This window comes from Myxocyprinus asiaticus, chromosome 35 (assembly GCF_019703515.2).
Source record: "Myxocyprinus asiaticus isolate MX2 ecotype Aquarium Trade chromosome 35, UBuf_Myxa_2, whole genome shotgun sequence".
Classification (NCBI taxonomy): Eukaryota; Metazoa; Chordata; class Actinopteri; order Cypriniformes; family Catostomidae; genus Myxocyprinus; species Myxocyprinus asiaticus.
In genome coordinates this window covers 13,724,459-13,744,735 of record NC_059378.1, presented here as the reverse complement: position 1 = coordinate 13,744,735, position 20,277 = coordinate 13,724,459, and the positions used below count along the sequence as shown (strand labels likewise).

At 39.2% G+C, this 20,277-nt stretch overlaps 1 protein-coding gene across 5 annotated transcripts in view; it reads right to left on the bottom strand.

The window, feature by feature from the left end:
- The window catches only part of LOC127426431 (protein kinase C-binding protein 1-like), a 31,864-nt gene that overhangs the window by 9,549 nt on the left and 2,038 nt on the right, over nt 1–20,277 (bottom strand). For 3 of the 5 annotated variants that reach the window (XR_007894776.1, XR_007894775.1, XM_051673236.1), the window contains exons 2-14: nt 17,547–17,617; nt 16,500–16,651; nt 15,560–15,781; nt 13,511–13,624; nt 12,435–12,527; nt 12,234–12,321; nt 12,094–12,149; nt 11,910–11,987; nt 11,709–11,824; nt 5,227–5,723; nt 4,917–5,054; nt 4,390–4,554; nt 2,590–3,156 (exon numbers count right to left, since the gene is read on the bottom strand). Coding sequence is in view for 3 of the 5 variants with exons in the window: in XM_051673236.1 (XP_051529196.1) it covers nt 2,590–3,156; nt 4,390–4,554; nt 4,917–5,054; nt 5,227–5,723; nt 11,709–11,824; nt 11,910–11,987; nt 12,094–12,149; nt 12,234–12,321; nt 12,435–12,527; nt 13,511–13,624; nt 15,560–15,781; nt 16,500–16,651; nt 17,547–17,617 (2,357 nt within the window). In the remaining 2 variants the exon portion in view is untranslated. Of the gene's footprint in view, nt 1–2,589; nt 3,157–4,389; nt 4,555–4,916; nt 5,055–5,226; nt 5,724–11,708; nt 11,825–11,909; nt 11,988–12,093; nt 12,150–12,233; nt 12,322–12,434; nt 12,528–13,510; nt 13,625–15,559; nt 15,782–16,499; nt 16,652–17,546; nt 17,618–18,807; nt 19,106–19,199; nt 20,078–20,277 lie in introns of those variants that run through there. The other 2 variants (XM_051673237.1, XM_051673238.1) reach the window with 2 other exon arrangements.

The window sequence follows — 20,277 nt, the reverse complement described above, 5'->3', positions numbered from 1 at the left end:
ACACTATTTGTTGAACAAAACAAGCCCAGATGGGACTTGTGATACAAATCAAGTACTTTGCAGCCTCTGTAATGCACAATTTAATTACCAAAGAAGCTCATCAAGTCTTAACTATCACCAAAATGCAGAATGAGACATAAGCTCTATTCGGACAGGATTAGTTTTATTTGGGGACGTGGGGTTATGTAATAATTACTACAGCTTCTCAGTCATTTTAATCCTGTGCGAATCGGTCAGGTCGGTAATTTTTACGGACCTTTTACGGACTGCGGAAATTACAGCGTGTTTTACCTACTATAAAACGGCCTGTAAAAATAACCCCTGGTAATATTAATCCAGTGCGAATTGACATGTTAGTAAAAAGCCCGTAAATGTGCACTTTCTAGCCATTGAGCCCTTTAAATATCACTGTTTCCTAAGTTCTCTGAGAGCCTGAAATGGATGTTGATAAAGGGAAGACTGCTGTATTTAGCCAGATATTCCAATCAATTTCTTCTAATAATCACAGATACAGTATATGCTCATATTTAATATTTCCTGCATAATTAATCAGCACAGTATACATTTTGTAATAGGTCAGTTATGCGTGACAGCAGTGTTTAAATGCTGTAGACACACCCATGTCTGCGATTTTTTACAGACATCGCTTATCCTGTGTGAATCGACTGTAAATATTACAGATGTCCGAAGTAATAATTACTTTACGGACATACAGTATGTCCGTAAAACTAATCCCATCCGAATTGGGCTATTGTCTGTACTGTTTTTCATGTGGAATTCATAGCGTAGCTTGACACCCTGATGCAAATCGTGAATGCGGCTTCAAATTGTTGTAGCAAAGTGGAAAGCCATAGTCTGCTGGCCGATTAATATTTGTGGAGGATTATAGTTTAAAAGATTTAATGTCCACTGCAATGAATACTCAACCTATGTTCTTTCAATCAGTCAACCTGTCAATCAAAGACTTTAGGAAACGTTTAATGTTGCTTGTATTGGTGCTTTTTAAAAATATATTTATATCTATATTCTATGGAAGGCTTTGTTTGAAAAATGTAAATAAAGCATTATATTGTTACATATTTTTTTGTTTTCTTTCCTAAAAAGGAAATAAATGCCTTTTGACAAGAAGGGCTAGGGATAGTAAAAAAGACCTCAGTCCTTTCAAAATTTGCTATTAATCGCGATAAAATATGTAATTGACTTACAGCTCTAATTGAGATATATCCATGTTTCACTACGCTGTTTCATGGCATTAAATTCACGGTCTATGACCGTTTTTATCTCTTTCCTTTCCCACTATTTGCAAGTTGAGCTTTTTGTAATGTTTCACTACCCTGGATGGCTAATGTCATTGCTTATGTTGACAGACTGGTCATCCTCACTCTTCTGCAACTACATTGCGAAGAGTGTTATGTTTATTGGTCCACTAACCTGTCGGTTATTGCCATTGTATAACATTCCAGTCTAGGCCCATTTTTGTCTGTTCTCTTCCTACTATGTGTGAAGCAGAGCTATTCACGCAATGTCCCACTACCTGGAATAGCTAGTGTCATTGTTATACTATTACCATAAATGGTTTATTTCTTGTCCCTTTTCCTTCTTATTTTTCAATACAAAGGAGAGGTCATTTCAATGCTTTTTTACTACCCTATTGGCTAGTAGGCATTGTCACATATGTGTGAATCAGTAGCACGGTGTTATGGTATACGGCTCCCACAGCGTCAGCTACTGACAAAGCGTTAAAGTGACCGACTTTAAGGGAATGTCTCGGTTAATAATGTAACCTTGGTTCACTGAAAGAAGGGAAGGAGACGCTGCGTAGCTTAACCGCACTACTGATTTCTTGTTGTTATGGGACAGAGAGATGTGCTCACCTCCTTCAGTCAAAAAATTATTTTGATGTGAAATTGTGCCCCAGCATATATGCATGCGATACGCGCGCATAAGGGCGGAGTAACAAACGTCAACTGCCAATATGTCATAGAAGTGATTGAATAGGGTTTCAGAGGAGCTCACACAGCATCTGCTACTGATGCAGAGTCTCCTTTCCTCCTTTCAGGGAACCAAGGTTACGTCAGTAACTGAGATGTTTTGCTTGTTTTGCCTGTCTCTCATTGGTTTGCTGCTTCCATGCACCTTGTTTGGTAGTGAAGTTGGACCAAAATAACTTTTTTAAAGAGACTGAATTCTTCAGTTCATAACTTAAGCCAGACTTTTATAAATGTTATCAGTAACTTTATAAAGTAAAAAAGTTAAGGGGATAGTTTATCCAAAAATGAAAATTCTGTCATTATTTACTCACCCTTATGTCAACCCAAACCATATGACTTACGTGAAACATAATAGGAGATGTTCAGCAGAATATTAGGAACGAACAACTTTAGTGCCCCTTGACTTTCATTATATGGGGTAAAAAGTAGCATCAACACGGAAGAGAGAGCGTTTTCCACAAAAGAGAGAAGTCAAATGGGTTTGGAATGAAACGAGGGTGAGTTAATGATGACAGAATTTTCATTTTTGGGTGAACTATTCCTTAAGCAGTGTTGTTTACTACTTTGTCAATACACTAATTCAAAATGGAAATTTCACCCTCAGGTTTGGAGGCTGTGGGCTCTTTGAGTGTGGTGACAGCGGCTGAATCTTTTCTGTTCCTCTTCCTCTCCTTCCCTCCCTGCTCTTCCCCAAGGTCAATAACCAGCTCCCTCTCAGAGTCTGAGTCCATGTCTACATCCACAGGTGCTGGCTGCCTTGCCTCCTCTGAACTCTTGGGTTTCTCTCTAGGGTCTGGGGATACAGGAGTTGCTTTTATTTTCTCTGGAGGTTCTTTCTCTGAGTCCATGCCTGGTTTCCCTTTGGCTATTGATTCTGTGGGGCTTGATTTCTGGGTGGTTTCTACTTTAGTTGCCATGTTGACAGTTGCAGCAGATTCTGTGCTTTTATCTTTGTCCTCACTAGAAGTCACTGCTGGCTTTGTCTTTTTCTTGAGTGGCACCTTAGTGTTTTTATTTTGAGCTGCGTTTTTGTCTTCTTGGCCAGTCTTGGATTTCTTTTCATCGTCACTTCCGTATTCACTGTCGCTGGAGTCAGACTTGTCGGATTCCTCAGAGTCACTGTGCTCTACACCTTTATACACATCCTCAGATATTTCATCTATACCTGTGAGCAGGCAAATAATAATAAGTTGGACATTCAGAATCAATAAATCTTCATAAGTAAAATGTCTTTGTAAAATAATAAAAGACGTGTTTTGTTTTGTTTTATCATTCACACATATCACTGATGACACTAAAGAAGTGCACTATTTGCAGTCAGTTATGATAAATTTTTTCCAGGAGTGAAATTGCCCGACAATTTTACCATGGCAGTTAACATGGTAGCTTGTTCCATATAAAATAAAAAGGCTTTCATTAAACTACTGATATGATTGGAGTCTACTGGTTCTATTTGCATGCCAGAGCAAAGCACAAGTTGGCGTGGTTGAAAGTGTTTGCACTATTTATGGGTGCATGCACGCAATTTGTATGTGTACTGTATGTTAATAAAGTGGCGCAATTTTATATTTTCCTGAGAAATAGGTCATTGTGCTAAGATGTCTGAGAAGCACGTCTATTCTCAGCGCAAAGTCTAAATTCAATTCCTGCATTTGCAGTCTAGGAATTCCACCTGCAGATGATATCAAAGAGCTACCGATCACTTTTAATACTAGCCATGAGTTGTGTGTCGGCAGACAATACAATCACAGAGCAGGGGATGCATTGCATATAACCATTTACCATACCAAAATGGTATATCAAAATGGCTGTCTTCATTTATATCAACGTTGCTTGACATATACTGTATAATAGGATGCAGATGGTGCAATAAGTGGAGAAGAACCTCCGAATTAAATTGCACTTGACCCAGCCCATTAGCGCTTTGTGCAGGCGATTTCGACAACCCACTTGCACCTAGACTTAGCGCATGCTTGCATGAAAATTTTAAAACTCCATAACCTTGCCCACTGACATGGCACGTATGACGTATCGCATAGCATTGCGCTTAAGGCATAGCGCTCTTAAAATAGGGCACTACATCTCATGCGAATATACATGATTTTAAAAAATAAAATTTTAAGTATTCATTTTCTTTGTGTAATATTTTATGGAAAAAGTGCACCTTTATAGACAAAACTTTTTAAGTTTTTAGTTTCAATAAAATAAAGAGAAACATTTTGAGAAACATTAGGTGCATTGTGTTACACATGATAATATCAGAGAGTGTTAATGGCATTTTGGTGATGTGTATGTTGCAATTTAAGTCACTTTTAATGGTCTTCATGTGTGAAAGTGGCTATTGTGTATCAGGTGGCTTTGGTTCCCATAACCCTGAAAGATTTCCATCTAAACTCACCCAACTGTGCTTTGCAGCTCTCTATGGTTTTGTCCAGGTTAAGTTGGAAACGGCTCCTTATCTGTCTCTTAGGGGAGGTGAGGGAGGGCTGAGCCCCCTGCTGCTGTTGTTGTTGTTGGACACTTTCACTCAGTTCCTTCAGGTCCATCTCTGCCTTACTACGATCTAAGAGAGAACACACTCTCTCACTACTCAATTATGATCATATCTAAAAGCATACAGCTTCATAAAGGACCCTGGAGCTTGGAATCAGTAGAAAACTGAATAAATAGTTTTGAGAGCACATCCAAATATTTATTTCATAACATCCCTTTTTTGATGTAGGCATTATCTCTGATAATGGGTTGTAAAAATTAGACGTGACCTAGGACCTTAAAACAGTACTATGTATGGAACAGCCTGTACTTCCATCTCTCACAACCTTGTGTTTGTTTGCTTCTAATCTGATATGGAGTCTATGCTGACTAAAGTCTATGATATGAAGTATGACTTTTAAATGTAGAAATGTAGAGGGGATGGATATTTACCAAGGTTGAGGTTGAGGATACTGCCAGTGGTGGTGGTCTTCTCCTGTTTAACAGGGGTGCTGGGAGATTGTGAGTGGAATGGTTTAGGGCTCTCTAAGTTGTTGCCGGTAAGACCTGCTCTAGGAGGGGCAGGCGATGCTGTAAATGAGTTTTAACAATATTTACTATAATTTCATTCTACTTTTTCCATGTTGGTTCAGTTTGATATTCTCTATTATCATAGCTTTTTTAAATATGTTTGTCATGTAGCATGTTCAACATATGCAAAGTAGAAAACAGATCAGAGAGATGTGTTTTTGGTTTTATATACCAGTGCAGTCCATAGACTCCTCTCCAGTGCTATAGTGGGGCAGGGCTGCTCTTGCATGGCTTTTTTCTGGAGTTTCCTGTTCGCCATCAGATCCCGTATGTGCAGAGGAGTTAGTGCTCATTGGTGAACGAGGCATGTCCGTTAATGAGATTCGCCTTCCGGTCCCACCCCCTCCACTCCCACTGGACACCATGCTCTTGCCCACGGGCAATTTAGGAGATGCCGTTATATCAAAGTAGAACTTGATCTTTTCTTGTTTTTCAGGTTTAACAAAGCCAGAGCCAGGGTTTGCTGGGTCCAGGAGCATCTGGAACTGGTTGTCTGGTGTATAAGGAGTGCGGAATGGAGCATAATTGAATACTCCAAATTTTTTGCGGATGTTTTCTACATACACTTCCATCTCCTGCATGGCACTGTTGAAGATGCTCTTCGTCTTTTTCACAGAGAAGGGGATCTCTTTGGACATGAGGTAGCAGTTGTTAATAGGAACCCAGGCCCTAAAAAAAAAAAACAAAACAGAAAAGTGATTAAAAAAAAAAAAGATAACATTACTTTTACACCCACAGCGCCTGCCATCTCTCCCGAACGCCGCCAGAGGTCGCCATCACCTGAGTTTTAACATTTCACGAACCACATTTCCCACAATCCTCCAGTCAGACTTATTACTCTTCCACCTGTATCACATTTAACCCTGTCTATTTAAGTTCCCAGTTTCCACGCATTCAACGCAAAGTCTTGTTTGCCTAGTCTACAATTCTGAGCGTTATAACTATCATTGATTACCCTGTGTTTGACTCCTGCCTGTTCTCCGAATTCCCCAGCCTTCTTGTGAGTGTTTTGGATTTACTGCCTATCGGACTTACTTTGTTTGTCTTTCTGGACTGCCTATCTGTGTACCGATCCCTTGCCTGCCTTTGTTTTGCTCTTTGTTTTGTTACTTTGTTTTTACTATTTATTTGCCTTATTAAACTGCACATGGATCTTAACACTACTGCCCCGGCATCTTCACTACAATTACAGTGTGAAAAGTAGCAACCTGCAATTGCTACTTTATGGAACTTTTTCTACTTGATCTAACCCATAAAAATTACTTTTGTTGGTGTAACCTAATTTAGTCAGGTTAATATTAAAGGAAGAGTTCACCCAAAAAATTATAATTTTCTCACCATTTAGTTGCCCTTATGCGGTCTCAAACTCTTATGAATTTCTTTCTTCTGCGGAAACACAAAACTAAGATATTTTGATGGAGATATGATGTGTTTATACCCATACAATGCAAGTCAATGGGGTCCAACACTTTCAAGCTCCAAAAAGGAAATAAAGGCAGCATAAAGGTAATCCATACAACTCGAGTGGTTTAATCCATGTTTTCTGAAGTGATACAATCAATTTTGGTTAAGAAACAGACCAAAATGTAACTCTAAATCTTAATAACTGCATTCTCCTTGGCAGTTGGCATGATCATGATTTGAAGCTCAATTTTACTTCCTTGTGCTGGACGACAAGCTGCATGTGCACCTATATGCTGCCTTAATGCCCTTTTTGGAGCTTGAAAGTGTTGGACCCCATTGATTTGCATTGTAAGGGCAAATGGACATCATATACTGTATTATTCAAAATATCTTTGTTTGTGTTCCTAAGAAGAAAGTCATACGAGTTTGAGACAGCATAAGAATGAGTAAATGATGAGAGAATTAACGTTTGGGTGAACTATTCCTTTAAATATTATTTTTTACTTAAACATCCATAATTCACATTTGTTGAAATGATGTGGTCCCACATAATAACACACACACACAACCCCCAAAAAATATATAAAAATAAATAAACATATGTGATTAAACTAAACTACACTCTCCACATCCCCTCTCCGAGAGTACCCCCAAAAAACTAAATATTTGCCACATTTTTTATCAAATAAGTCCCTAAACCCCAGCCTTCTACTTATCACTTCTTCAAATGCAGCTACTCTCCCCATTTCCTCACACCACTCCGAAAAAGAGGGTGCTCCATTTGACTTCCAACCCCTTAAAATTATTTACCTGCTGATCATGAGACTGGTCAGAACCCAATTTTTAATGTGATTATCCCTCAAATTCATGACTGCCCCATCACCCAAAATACAGAGTCTGGGACAGAGCAAAATTTGAACATTCAAAACGTCAAACAAATAATTCTGAACCTTTAACCAAAAATCTTGAATCTTAACACACCCCCAAAAGACATGGGTGGTGTCTCCAACTTCTGATTGGCATCGCCAGCAGGTGGGTGTGTCTTTAAGACCAAGCCTATATAATCTAGAGGGGGTCCAATAAAATCTATGTAAAATCTTAAATTGCATAAGGCGAACCCTTGTATCTCTAGATACGGACTTGACATTTTTCAGAATCTTAGTCCACACTCAATCCTCCAATACCAAATTCAAATCTTTCACCCATAATCTCTTGATATAAATTAAAGCTTCATCCCCCAGACTCTGAATTAGCAGGGAGTAATACATTGATGCCTCATGACCTTTTCCAAAAGCAGCAATCACCTCTCCCAAAGCACCTGCCACCTTAGGGGGGTGTGTGCTACTCCCAAAAACAGAGCATGTGGCGCAGCTGTAAATACCTATAAAATACCTTTCAGGTGGAAGCAACCAATGAGCCAAATGCCTGAGACCAAATGCATAATAATAAAACAAATTCTTGGGTAGGCCTAGCCCACCTTTGTCAATCGGCCTATGTAATTTGTTGAAATGTATTCTGGGACGCTTACCATTCCAAATAAAGGACTTCGCTATGCTATCAAATTGCTTGAAATAAGAGGGAGGGACATCTATAGGGAGTGACTGTAGTAGGTAGTTGAATTTTGGAATACAATTCATTTTGATAACATTAACCTTCCCAATCATCGATAAATGTAATGAAGCCCACCTGTCCACATCGCTCGAAAACCTTTTTATTAATGGGTCAAAATTAACTCTAACTAAATCAGACAAATTTGCTGGGAATAAAATACCCAAATACTGGAAGGCGCCCGCAGTCGTTACCGGGCAGTACGCTGTCAGAGACAAAGCTTCGGATTTAGACCAATTGGCTTTGTATCCTGAGAGCTTGGAAAAGGAATTAATAATTCTGTGGAGGCAAGGCATGGATCTAGTGGGGTCAGAGACAAATAATAAAATATCATCTGTGTAAAGTAGAAGCTTATGCGCCATACCTCCCGCCATCACCCCTGGAAAATCATCCTCTTTTCTTATCGCGGCTGCTAATGGTTCCAGGGCAAGACAGAACATTAATGGGGAAAGAGGGCAACCCTGCTGGGTGCCCCTATTCAGAGTAAAATAATCTGAAATTAATCCATTTGTTTGTACCGCCACTACAGGGTGTCTATAAAGTAACTTAATCCAACCAATAAATTTACTCCCGAACCCATATATTTCCAAAATCTTAAAAAGATAATCCCATTCTACCATATCAAACGCCTTTCGGTGTCAAGTGAGATGGCAGCGACCGGAGACTGATCATTTGCTACTGACCACATGATATTGATGAGACGCCTAATGTTATCAGAAGAGCTGCGGCCCCGAAAAAACCCTCCTGATCTATATGTATAAGAGATGTCATAACTTTACTTTTTGCCAAAATTTTAACATCAAGCTGAATCAGGGAAATTGGATGGCAACTTTTACACTTGTTTGGATCTTTGTTCTTTTTAAGAATCAGACTGATCCGGGCTTGTGTCATGGTTGGCGGAAGCTTTCCATTCTTTAATGATTCTGTATAAACTTCTAACAAAAGTTGAACCAATTCTGTAGTATAAGATCTAAAAAAATCAGTGGCAAAACCATCTGGCCCCGGAGCCTTGCCAGTAGGCAGGGCTTTAATTACCTCTTCAAGTTCCTCCAAGGTTATCTCAGAATCCAGAGAATTTTTTTGCTCAGTCGTCAATTTAGGGAGTTCTAATGGTTCCACAAATGTTCTAATATCTTCATCAGTAGACGAAGACGTGGAACTATAGAGATCAAGATAGAACTCTATGCCCCCCCCCCCCCCCCCCAGAACTGATGTCACTTTGCTTAAATTAGTTCACATTTACTATATAGTCTAGTCAAAAAAGAGTTAAAAATGTTGACAAATTATAAAGATGTATAATTTGTCTACATTATGAACAATTTTGAACAGCACACTATATAGTAAATGTGAACTCATTTAAGCAAAGTAAAGTCAAACTCATGGGTAGGGACAATGAGCATCAACAGGTTAAAGGCATTATTAATATCAATGGCTGCGGTAAATATTTCACCACCAGCCGATTTTACTGAGGGAATGGAAGAAAAAGACTCTCTCTGCTTTATATATCTAGCCAGAAGCTTCCCTGCTTTGTCACCTGACTCAAAGTATGACTGTCTTGCCCTGAATAACCAAAACTCCACTTTCTGTGAAAAAATAGTATTATATCTGTATTTCAAACGGGTCAATTCTCTGAGGCCATCAGATTTTTACCCATCCTGTGATGCGTCACTGTTGCTCTAGGGGGCTTACACACTTTTGCTTCACTATGATCAAGGACTGAGTCCATCAAAAGATTAAAGTCTCCTCCCAATATTATATCATGAGGGGTGCCAGCGGCTTGCAACATCCCTTCAAGATCTATAAAAAAGCCCTGATCATCAACGTTAGGTGCGTAAATATTAGCCAAAATCAACCTTTGTCCCTGAATTTCTGCTAAAACAATAATGACTCTTCCTAATTTATCTTTAATCTGTTTGAGACATTTGAATTGTAGATGCTTGCTTCTCAGTGTAATGACTCCCCTGCTCTTACTTGAGCCAGCACTAAAGAAAACATGTCCACCCCATATCTTCCCAAATTTTTCAGCTTCCTGCGGGGAAAGATGCGTTTCTTTAAGAAACACTATATCATATTTCTTATGTTTAAGAAGAGAAATAACTTTCCTTCTTTTTATGGGGTGCCCTAACCTATTCACATTCCATGTGGAGAGAGAAAATCCACTCATATTAACATTTGACATTGACACATTAGAAAAAATAGATTGTGAGCAGAGGACCTAATCCTTCCAATGTCCTTCAAAAAAATATTCCACAAAACAAACTCCAGCCAATAGGAGGTACAAATACAAAGAACGAGCAGATTCATCCACAACTGTCCCGAAGGAGTGTTATTCCACAAAACAAACTCAAGAAGAAACAAAAAATGCGCCCAGTTTCCTCGAACAGTCAAGTGAATGTTCAATGAGTCAAGCTCACTCAGGACTGTCTTGCCGACTTCAGCAACATGAAAATCACCAAAATAACTTACTCATTCCATTAACTTTATGAAAGACATTGCTCGCTGGGGACATGTAAATACTTTACGGCCATCCTCAGTATCTATTCTCAGTTTGGCCGGAAACATCAGTGCAAAAGCAACCTTCCGTTGACGTAAGAGTTTCTTGCATTCCTTGAATCGATCACGTTTCTCTCTTGTCGAATTCGCAAAGTCTGGGAACAAGAAAATGTTGTGGTTTTTCCAAGAAAGCTTTCCTTTATTCCTCGCCTCATGTAACACAAGACCTTTATTGGATGATCTCAGAAATTTGGCCAGAATTGATCGGGGCCTGTCTCCGTCCGTGGATCTTCGAGCCGGGACTCTGTGAGCTTGATTTCCTGCTTATGGCCTGTTATGTTGAGTAGACTTGGGAAGAGCTCATCTAGGAATTTCACCATATCTCGGCCTCCCTCGTTCTCAGGAATTTCAACAATTCGGACGCTGTTTCGCCGATTACGATTCTCAAGGTCTTCCAACTTCTCCCAGACGCACTGCAAATCTGCCTTGGTTGCTAGTGGATTAGCAGCTAATTCCCTCTCCGATGACTCCAGATAATCGATCCGTTTCTCGATGTCCGACAATCTTGTAACCAACTCAGAGAATTTCGCCTCCATCGCCATAATGGATCAACATATTACAGCAAGATCTTCCAGGTCCGCTACAACCTTCATCAGCATCACAGACATGCTGGACAGTTGGCTTTGAATTTCTCCGCACCGTCCAAATTGAGTCCCTGGTCTGCGGCCTTGTAGGGGGTATCAGCTTGAGCATTGTGTCTTGTCAACAGAGCCTGTGGATTTTGAATTCTTTGACATATTTTCTTCATAGAACAGTAATGAAACAGTGTATCGAATCTCACTGGTTTAGGACACAAAAAGAATTAAAACTAGCAAAATGTGCAGAGCTCACCGTTCACACGTCTACTCCTCGCATGGCGTCACGCGACTGTCCATGTAACCACTTTTTAAAGTGTTGTTTAATATACAGCTATGAGAAGCAGGATTTTGGACTAATGAGATTTCACTATAGGCAGGGCTTCAGTCAAAATGTCTAGTCTCACAATTCTGTTGACAGACACGGCTAGTTAGAACAAAAACTCATGCATTTTCCCCTTGATGCTTTGTCATGTCATGCCTGGTTAGGACATGGTGTTACACAGTTCCTTACCTGTCATGCTGCCCAAAGAATCGAGCATCTACTTGTCCATCTTTGTCTCGAAGAGCTTTGGCAGGCCAGAATGGGAATCCTTTCAGCTTGGCCCATACAAGAGGGTGGGGGTTGCTCTGATGCACACAAATAAATATGGTTACTATGTAAGGAAGCAATTTCTAAAAAGCTCCATCATTTTGTCTAGTGTAAGATACTCACACATGGTTCACAAAACCAGTTGTCCCTTTTCTGGCATGAAGAAAGATAGCACTCTGGACAGACTTCAATCTCATTCATCTGTAGGGTAAATGGTGTTTAAAAAACTGGCACTAAACATAGTGTATGCTAATTTTCATATTATGGCTTGACTTATAGTTCTTATAATCCTGTACACTGTACATACTTCATGTTCGCAGATTTTTACGATCACTTTAGCCGTTGCTGTAAGTTTATGGTTGCCTAAGAGAAAAACAGATGCACAGAGATATTTTAAAAAACTCATCAGAAAAACGTTTGATAATACTGGAACCGTGTACAACCAACCTCCATTGTAAATGATACAGTTGTGCAAAATCCACTTCACATCAGCCAGAAAAGCCTCCGTGGAGCCATACATTTTCTTTTTAATATTCTGAATGGAAACAAAAAGTGAACACACTAATAAAAAAAACACTTTCATAGAATGCCAGTCATTCCTATGAACTGATCATTTAGATTTTTAAGCATCAAATACTTTACACTCACCTTTTCTAAAGTGCAGAGGTCCATGGGATGAAAAATATACTCTGCATAATCTGGATGCTGTTCTAATGACACTGGTTTCTGAAAGGGCTCCGTCTAAAGAAAAGAGACATAAAGAGATATTTCACAACTAAGAAACATTGACTAGGAACTTGTAAAGGTGCAAAAATGCCCTCAATTTCTTTGCATAATAAGTATTGAGCAGATTCACAAAGTGGACCAAGTACAACATTTGGACTACAATCTGTGTCCAACATTGCTATATTACTATTAGGACCCATCCCACACATGTTAGAAGAGTAGGGGACAGAACAGAGGGGTGGAAATATAGCATGTGTTTTTTTTACCCAATTAAAAGCCTTTTTCCGTGAAGCAACGGCTTGGGGAAGCTAAGATGAATAATGTTTGTCTTTTTAAGAAAGCATAAATGCTCATGATCTGAACCTCTCTTAGACTGATTTTACACTTGGTTCAAAAGTTTAGTTGGTGATCCTGAGTTCGATTCCACCCACCTTGCCCTGCAGGTCTCTTTTCACATTGTATTATTTTGGTCCAAATTGTGGTACGTTTGCATCATAAATGTACGCGAGTACCACCGTGGTTTCCCACTGTAGCTAGGTAACAACTCACTCTTTGGATTAACCACTAAATGAGAAATGCATTATACTACAAGTGTAACCAGTAGAAAATTATATATCATCTGAATTGCTGAATTACTTTGATCCTAATTGATAACCATACAGCACCATACAGCATACTAATTGCGAACCAATTCATTTACGCCAGCCAAAAGAATTCTAACATCCAACGGACTCGGGTCTGTACCAAAAGCTCTAGTGTGAAAGTATGAAGCTTTTTATGTGTGCAGAATGTGCCTATGTCTGTTCTATGAAGAAAGGGGCATTTAAGCAAGAATCTGATTTCATCTAGAGGTCTGCAATGATGAAAAAGCAGAATTTCTCACTATTACTTTAGTGTTTCCACATCTCTACAAAGGTGAGGTACCAGCCTCTAATGTAAACTAAATCATGAGCCTTTCCATGACATTAAAAGAAACCACGGAAAAACATGAAACTTACACCTGGCTGCTTCATTTTCTGGAGAGCAAACTTTAGCAGGAACGACAGCTGTTCTAATGTGAGCATAGTCATTGCTTTACTTTGAGTCTCTATGCACTCTGCAACTGTTATTTTCTGAAAAGAGAAATGAGAAATTGTTAAAGCTTTATTTCAATACATATTTTAAAGGGATAGTTCCCCCAAAAATACAATTCTGTCATCACTTACTTACCCCCATGTTTTTACAAAACCAAATCTTTCTTCTGTTGAACACAAAAAGAGAAAGAGGCAATGACAGCCCCAGTCACCATTCACTTTCGTTGTATGGGGGAAAAAAAAAACATACAATAAAAAGTTAATGGTGACTGAGGATATCAGTCCCTAAAATTCTGCCAAACATCTCATTTTGTGATCCACGGAGAGTGCAAGTAATATGTGTTTGGAACAACATGATCTGAAGTGCAGGATGACAGAATTTTAATATTTGTGTTAACGATTCCTTTAAGGTAAATAGTAGGGATGCATCGATATGCAAATATTTTAATGAAAGCATGATGACTGATGTGAAAAAATATTATTTTGTACATCTAAAACATTTTTGCACTTCTGTTTTTGCAGTTCAAAACAACAGAACACACATTGTTTGTACTATATACACTCACTTAGTAGTTTATTAGGAACACCTGTACACCTACTCATTCATGCAATTATCTAATCTTCAAATCATGTGGCAGCAGTGCGATGCATAAAATCATTCAGATACGGGTCAGGAGCTTTAGCTAATGATCACATCAACCATCAGAATGGGGAAAAAATGTGATCTCAATGATTTCGACCATGGCATGATTGTTGGTGCCAGGCGGGCTGGTTTGAGTATTTCTGTAACTGTTGATCTCCTGGGATTTACACGCACACCAGTCTCTATAGTTTACTTAGAATGGTGTCAAAAACAAAACAAAAAAACATCCAGTGAGCGGCAGTTCTGCGGACAGAAATGCCTTGTTGATGAGAAAGGTCAACGGAGAATGGCCAGACTGGTTCAAGCTGACCAAAAGGCTACGGTAACTCAGATATCCCCTCTTTACAACTGTAGTGAGCAGAATAGCATCTAAGAATGTACAACACGTCAAACCTTGAGGCAGATGGGCTACAATAGCAGAAGACCATGTCGGGCACTTTATTAGGACCATAGTGCTTCTAATAAAGTGCTCAGTGAGTGTATAATACATCATAAATTGATATTATACATATGTTGGGCAAATGTCAACCACATCATGGAAAAATAAAGTTATCAAAGGAACAAACACTTTAAGTTTTATTGCGGTATAATGGATAATGCCATACACACTGCTAGAGGGCGCTGCTTGCTTACTCAACTCTGACTGAAGCGCTGACTGAATCAATCATGCAGTCTTAATGGATACCATACCAATGTCAAAGTTTGCTGGTTTCAAGGCATTTTGGATGGTTTTACCTCATCATGTATATATAAGTGCCTCTTTTACAACTGTCACCTCTGTAAATGGTTTTTCCTTATTAATGTTTGAACGAGAATTAATAAAAATTAAATATTACATGTTCTTAGGAGTGCCAACCCTTCTACATTCTGTGGCTGTCGTTATTTCTGGATTGTGCATTTGAATTCAGAGTTTTAACAAAGTGTGATGATAATTAATTATTAATAAACATCTGTTTTTTTATATCAGCATTTTCATGCCAAAAACTGATTTGCCTATGATTTAAATTTGGTCAATAATTGGCTGACAAACATCGGTGGCCGATACATCGGTGGATCCCTAATAAATAGGTAAATCGGTGCATCCCTAGGTTTTGTTTGTTTTGTTTTTTGTATATATGACTTCAAAAATTTAGTTTGCTTTGCAGTTGCTCTGTTTACATTGTGACTCCTTCAATAAATCTGAAAACCCTTTCCCATTTATTTCCCATTTAAAAAAAAAAAAAAAAAAAAAACACACAACTCATTTAATTGGGAATTAATGGCTGATTTGTAAAGATGATTCTTCAGTTCCATTCAAGTAGAGCTGTCAAGTGCTAGGCATGAGCCAGTACCTCACATTCGGGGCAGAACCAGTCTCCTTCGGGCTCTGAAGCCAATTTGAGGCACTTAGCATGGTAGACACGCGGGCAGAGCTCACAGCAGAGCACCTGGCCCTCGCGGTGACACACCCAGCAGTAGAAGTCATTCCGCCCGTCCTGCGGTACAACATCAACAGGGTCTGTGGTGAGTGCGGGCTGCTTCACATAGTAAAAGGGACCATGTCTTAGTTCTGACTGTAATGCGGGCGAGAGAAACAGAGGGTTGGGGTTTCAAAACACGAGTATTAAAAATAAGACAAAACAAACAGGCAAAGAGGTTATCAAACATGGAGTGGCATGAAAAGACAAGAGAGCAAATCCAAACTGATAAGTGTTAAATTAATGGCAATCTTTGACATGAAGGTAAATGCAGCCTTGTTAGAAGCTGAAACAAGGTTAGTTCTGGTACAGAGGGGCTAACAAGTCTCTCAACCTGAATCATATTTTATACCCTCCTTTTTTTAAAGAAAAGGCGGGACGAGCCCAAATTATTTTTTGTGGTAATCAACACTGACAACAAATGCTGTCGATTGAGATTAACTTGTATTGCAGAAGATGACACTTATTGAGATTTAAAACATTTAGTCTAGATCCCCTGAAAACATTGGTAGTGTTTGATTGATGCACTAGCAACACCATCCAGCTGAGTTTGACAATCAGGTAAAAATGTTTACAGGTAACTGATGGCAGATAAAATACCAGCACTAAGTGTACTGTATTTGGACAAAAATTGCATCAATAGTGGTTTAATTAGGATGAAAGGAATGATAAATACCATCAAAGTGTACCACCAACAAGACATCACCCAAAAGACAAGAACAGACAGATACTAAAGTGCATGAAACACATGTTTAAGTCTGGCATGCAGGACTGGAACATGAACAAGGGCTTGCATAGGGAACGAAAGTTGCACCTGGTCTTTGCTGTTATTGACGGCTCCTGGTTTCTTCTTCTTTTTGACAGGGCTGGAGTTGGATTCGGAAGGGGAGTGTCCATTAGAGGAGTGAGGGGGGCTGGAAACCTTGCGCTTTGGGGTAGCCCTTTCCACTGATCCTTGATCAGAGACTGCATAGCAATAACACAAATTACTTATATAAACACAAAGTGAAAACACTATTAAAGGGATAGCTCACCCAAAAATGAAAATTCTCTCATCATTTACTCACCCTCATGGCATTCAAGATGTGTATGCCTTTCTTTCTTCAGCAGAACACAAACAAAGATTTTTAGAAGAATATCTCAGCTCTGTAGGTCCTTACAATGAAAGTGAATGGTGGCAAGACCTTTAAAGCTCCACATAAAGGAAACATAAAAGTAATTCATATTACCCCATTGGTTAAATATATATCTTCAGAAGGAATATGATAGGTGTGGGTGAGAAACAGATCAATAATTAAGTAATTTGTTTTGTTTTGTTTTTTACTTCAAAACACTTTCACATCTGAAGGTCACATGTGGTGCCTGTTTAGTTTAACTTTCACATCTTGTGGAGATTTAGATTTAGAGTAAAACATGATTTAAATATTGATCTGTTTTTCACCCACACCTATCATATAGCTTCAGAAGATATGGATTAAACCACTGGATTACTTTTATTCTGCCTTTGTAATTTTTGGAGCTTCAAAGTTCTGGCCACCATTCACTTGCATTATGTGGACCTACAAAGCTGAGATATTTTTCTAAAAATCTTTGTTTGTGTTCAGCAGAAGACAGAAAGTCATACACATCTGGGATGGCAGAGGGTGAGTAAATGATGATAACTATCCCTTAGTTTAAATTGTACATATGGACATAAGAAATCACTGAAAAAATTAAAGCCGACCCCATAACTTATAAACAAATATTGAAACTTAAGTTTCACTCTTGAACCAAGAAATAAACAAACGTAAATGCAAATGTAAAGGTACTTCTTTCAGTGACACAATTACAGCAATCTTATGTCATTAAAGACAACTCTCACCCTTGGATCGTGTTGCGATTTCCATCCCCTCAATTGCATCTGACTCCGCCTTCACTTCTCCTTCAGCCAAACTGCCACAATGAATAAAAAATCAATGCAACAGAATTTATAGAGGCAGCTTCTTACACCTAGCTGCTGTATTGTAATGGTGGCGCCCATATTTGTCATGTCAATTTTTCTAGTGAAAGAAATCACTTGACTAAAAGCATCCTTGACACAATTATACAGCTAAAAAAAAAAAACCTTGATAAAACTTTTCAAACCTGAATTCTGCAAAGGTAACCTAATTTCACCTTCACTGAGGAATTGTAACTAAAAACAAACAAGCAAATGCTTTTATACAGTGCCTCACTGTATTTGCTTTTCAGATTTTTATTTCCACATCTTTAAATGCAGAAGAAGCAAGTTTCTCAGTGAAAGAGCCCTTTGACTTCAGATACACCGTAGGGCCTCCCTCAGAATCAACACAATATGCTTATTGTCCACTCTGAGGGTCTGCTTGCATTACAGACAAATACTAAATGCACACTTACAGGTATCACTTATTGCTGAAGAACATTATTATCAGTGGATTACACCAAACTTCATGGTTTATGATCAATTTTCAACTTGCAAATTTGATAATGACAAAAGAAATGGACCCCAAACAAATCAGCTGGTGTCCCTGCGGTCCTTGTTGATGGTTCTGTTTAGAAACCTGAACAGATTTTATGACAAATGTATATCCTAGAAAAAGAAATACTGTATCCTCAAGATTTCTTCTGGAAATCATTTTAAAAAAACTACACAAGGCAACATAGCTTAGTATAACACTGGCAGGGGTAGCACCAAGATGGTTTCCTCTCACTGCCTAGACAGAATTTTTCACAGAGAAGTCTTTTAACCATTTCAAAAGCCATGGCCCAGAATTGGAGAGATGCAGTTATGCCGACACTATCGGTTGCAATGCTTGTGCAATGCCAAGTCTCCATCTTGTGCGATGCATAGGCTTGAGAGCACCTGTGCAGCATGATGTTTCCTATCTCACTCATTTTGCAGCCTACCGATTCTAAAATGACAGCCAGCAGCAAATGCTATTCTCCCTTTCTCTGCTGATGCTGGCGGATTACCACACACCAATTGCACTGCTCTTCCATGAACAGCGCTCATCCTCGATAAGCAAACCTGAGTGCTCAGTCAGGATAAACAAAGACAAAATCACAGTGTTATTGACATTCACAATGTCTATTCTCATGCACTTGCTTTAAGCCGAATCTCTCACATCTAATCGTGGACCCTGCATCCAGAAGAAAATGTGATCTCTGATGAGGCAGCAATATTTTTGCCTTTCCCATCAGGTTTTGCTCTGTCCTGCACCCCCAACCTTCAAAGAGGTGGATGGGGAGGGGGTTGTTTTGACAGCATGCAGAAGGCAAACATCTGTAGAGACAGAGCACTTGCCATCTTGGCCTCCTCACGTCCAACCTACATGCACCATCCACTCCCCACACACAGCAACATCCAGTTTCTCTTACACAATCAATAGCACACAATCAAAAGCATCTGTTCAAAGCACAATTATACATATACGCATATGTACAAAAATACAAATACACAATCACTCTAGCATTATATGATTCTCCACATAAAAACTGACACATAATAACAGCATACCTTTTTCTTTACTGGCACAGTACACAGATTCTTCAGGCTGGGCCTTTTAAATGTATACTTTCAGATATAAAGGCAGTGAGGGTTGAGAAAAAGATGGGTGCAGAAATTTCCAGAAGGGCCTTGCTCTCCCCGCTGCTCTCAGAGCGATTGTCAATCTTTAACCTCAGCTGTGTGCTGCCGATTTGTTTGAGAGCCACACGGAGGCGCGTGATTGGGCGGCTGCCGCTGTGTGTGCCACACAGGCTTTCCCTGCTCCACTCTCTCTGCTCTGATACACTGCTGCAATGCAGGGAGGGCTGCTGCTGCCATTCACCAGGAAAATACTCTGAAAAACATGTATATTCTCCCCTAAAAACTACCGGGCTCTTGTGTGGGAATAAACATATGCATTAGGCTAAACATGTCATACGGCTTTTCCTCCTCCCCCTCCAGCACTCGTGGCTCAGGGCAGTCTTAGGCGACCATTTTGATTACATTCTCTCCCTGTTCTGTTAGAGCTGAGCAGAGCAACAAACGAGTAGCTCTCAGGAATGCAGTAAAGGCCTTATAGACAGAGAGACAAAGAAAAGAGCTGGATAATGTAATCGGAGTTGTGGTAAATTGCAGGTCTTGGGAGTACTCATGCTCTCCCATTTAGATGTTCAAGAATGACTTACAGTCAGCTGCCTGCCAAAAAGGATCTCATGTATCAACAAAAACATGTTTCCAATTTACACAGTAATACTGTAATAATAACAACGGGTTTATTGCTTCTACTACTGCTATTACAACATCTACTTTAATAATAATTATTTATATATAGGTAATTCCTATCATTAAAGGGATAGTTCACCCAAAAATGAAACTTCTCTCATCATTTACTCAGCCTCATGCCAGCTCAGATGTGTATGACTTTCTTTTTTTTCTGCAGAACACAAAGATTTTTAGAAGAATATCTTAGCTCTGTAGGTCTATACAATGCAAGTGAATGGTGACCAGGCCTTTGAAGCTCTAAAACGCAAATAAAGGCAGCATAAAATTAATCCAAAAAACTCCAGTGGTTTAATCCATGTCTTCTTAAGTGATTCAGCTGGTTTTG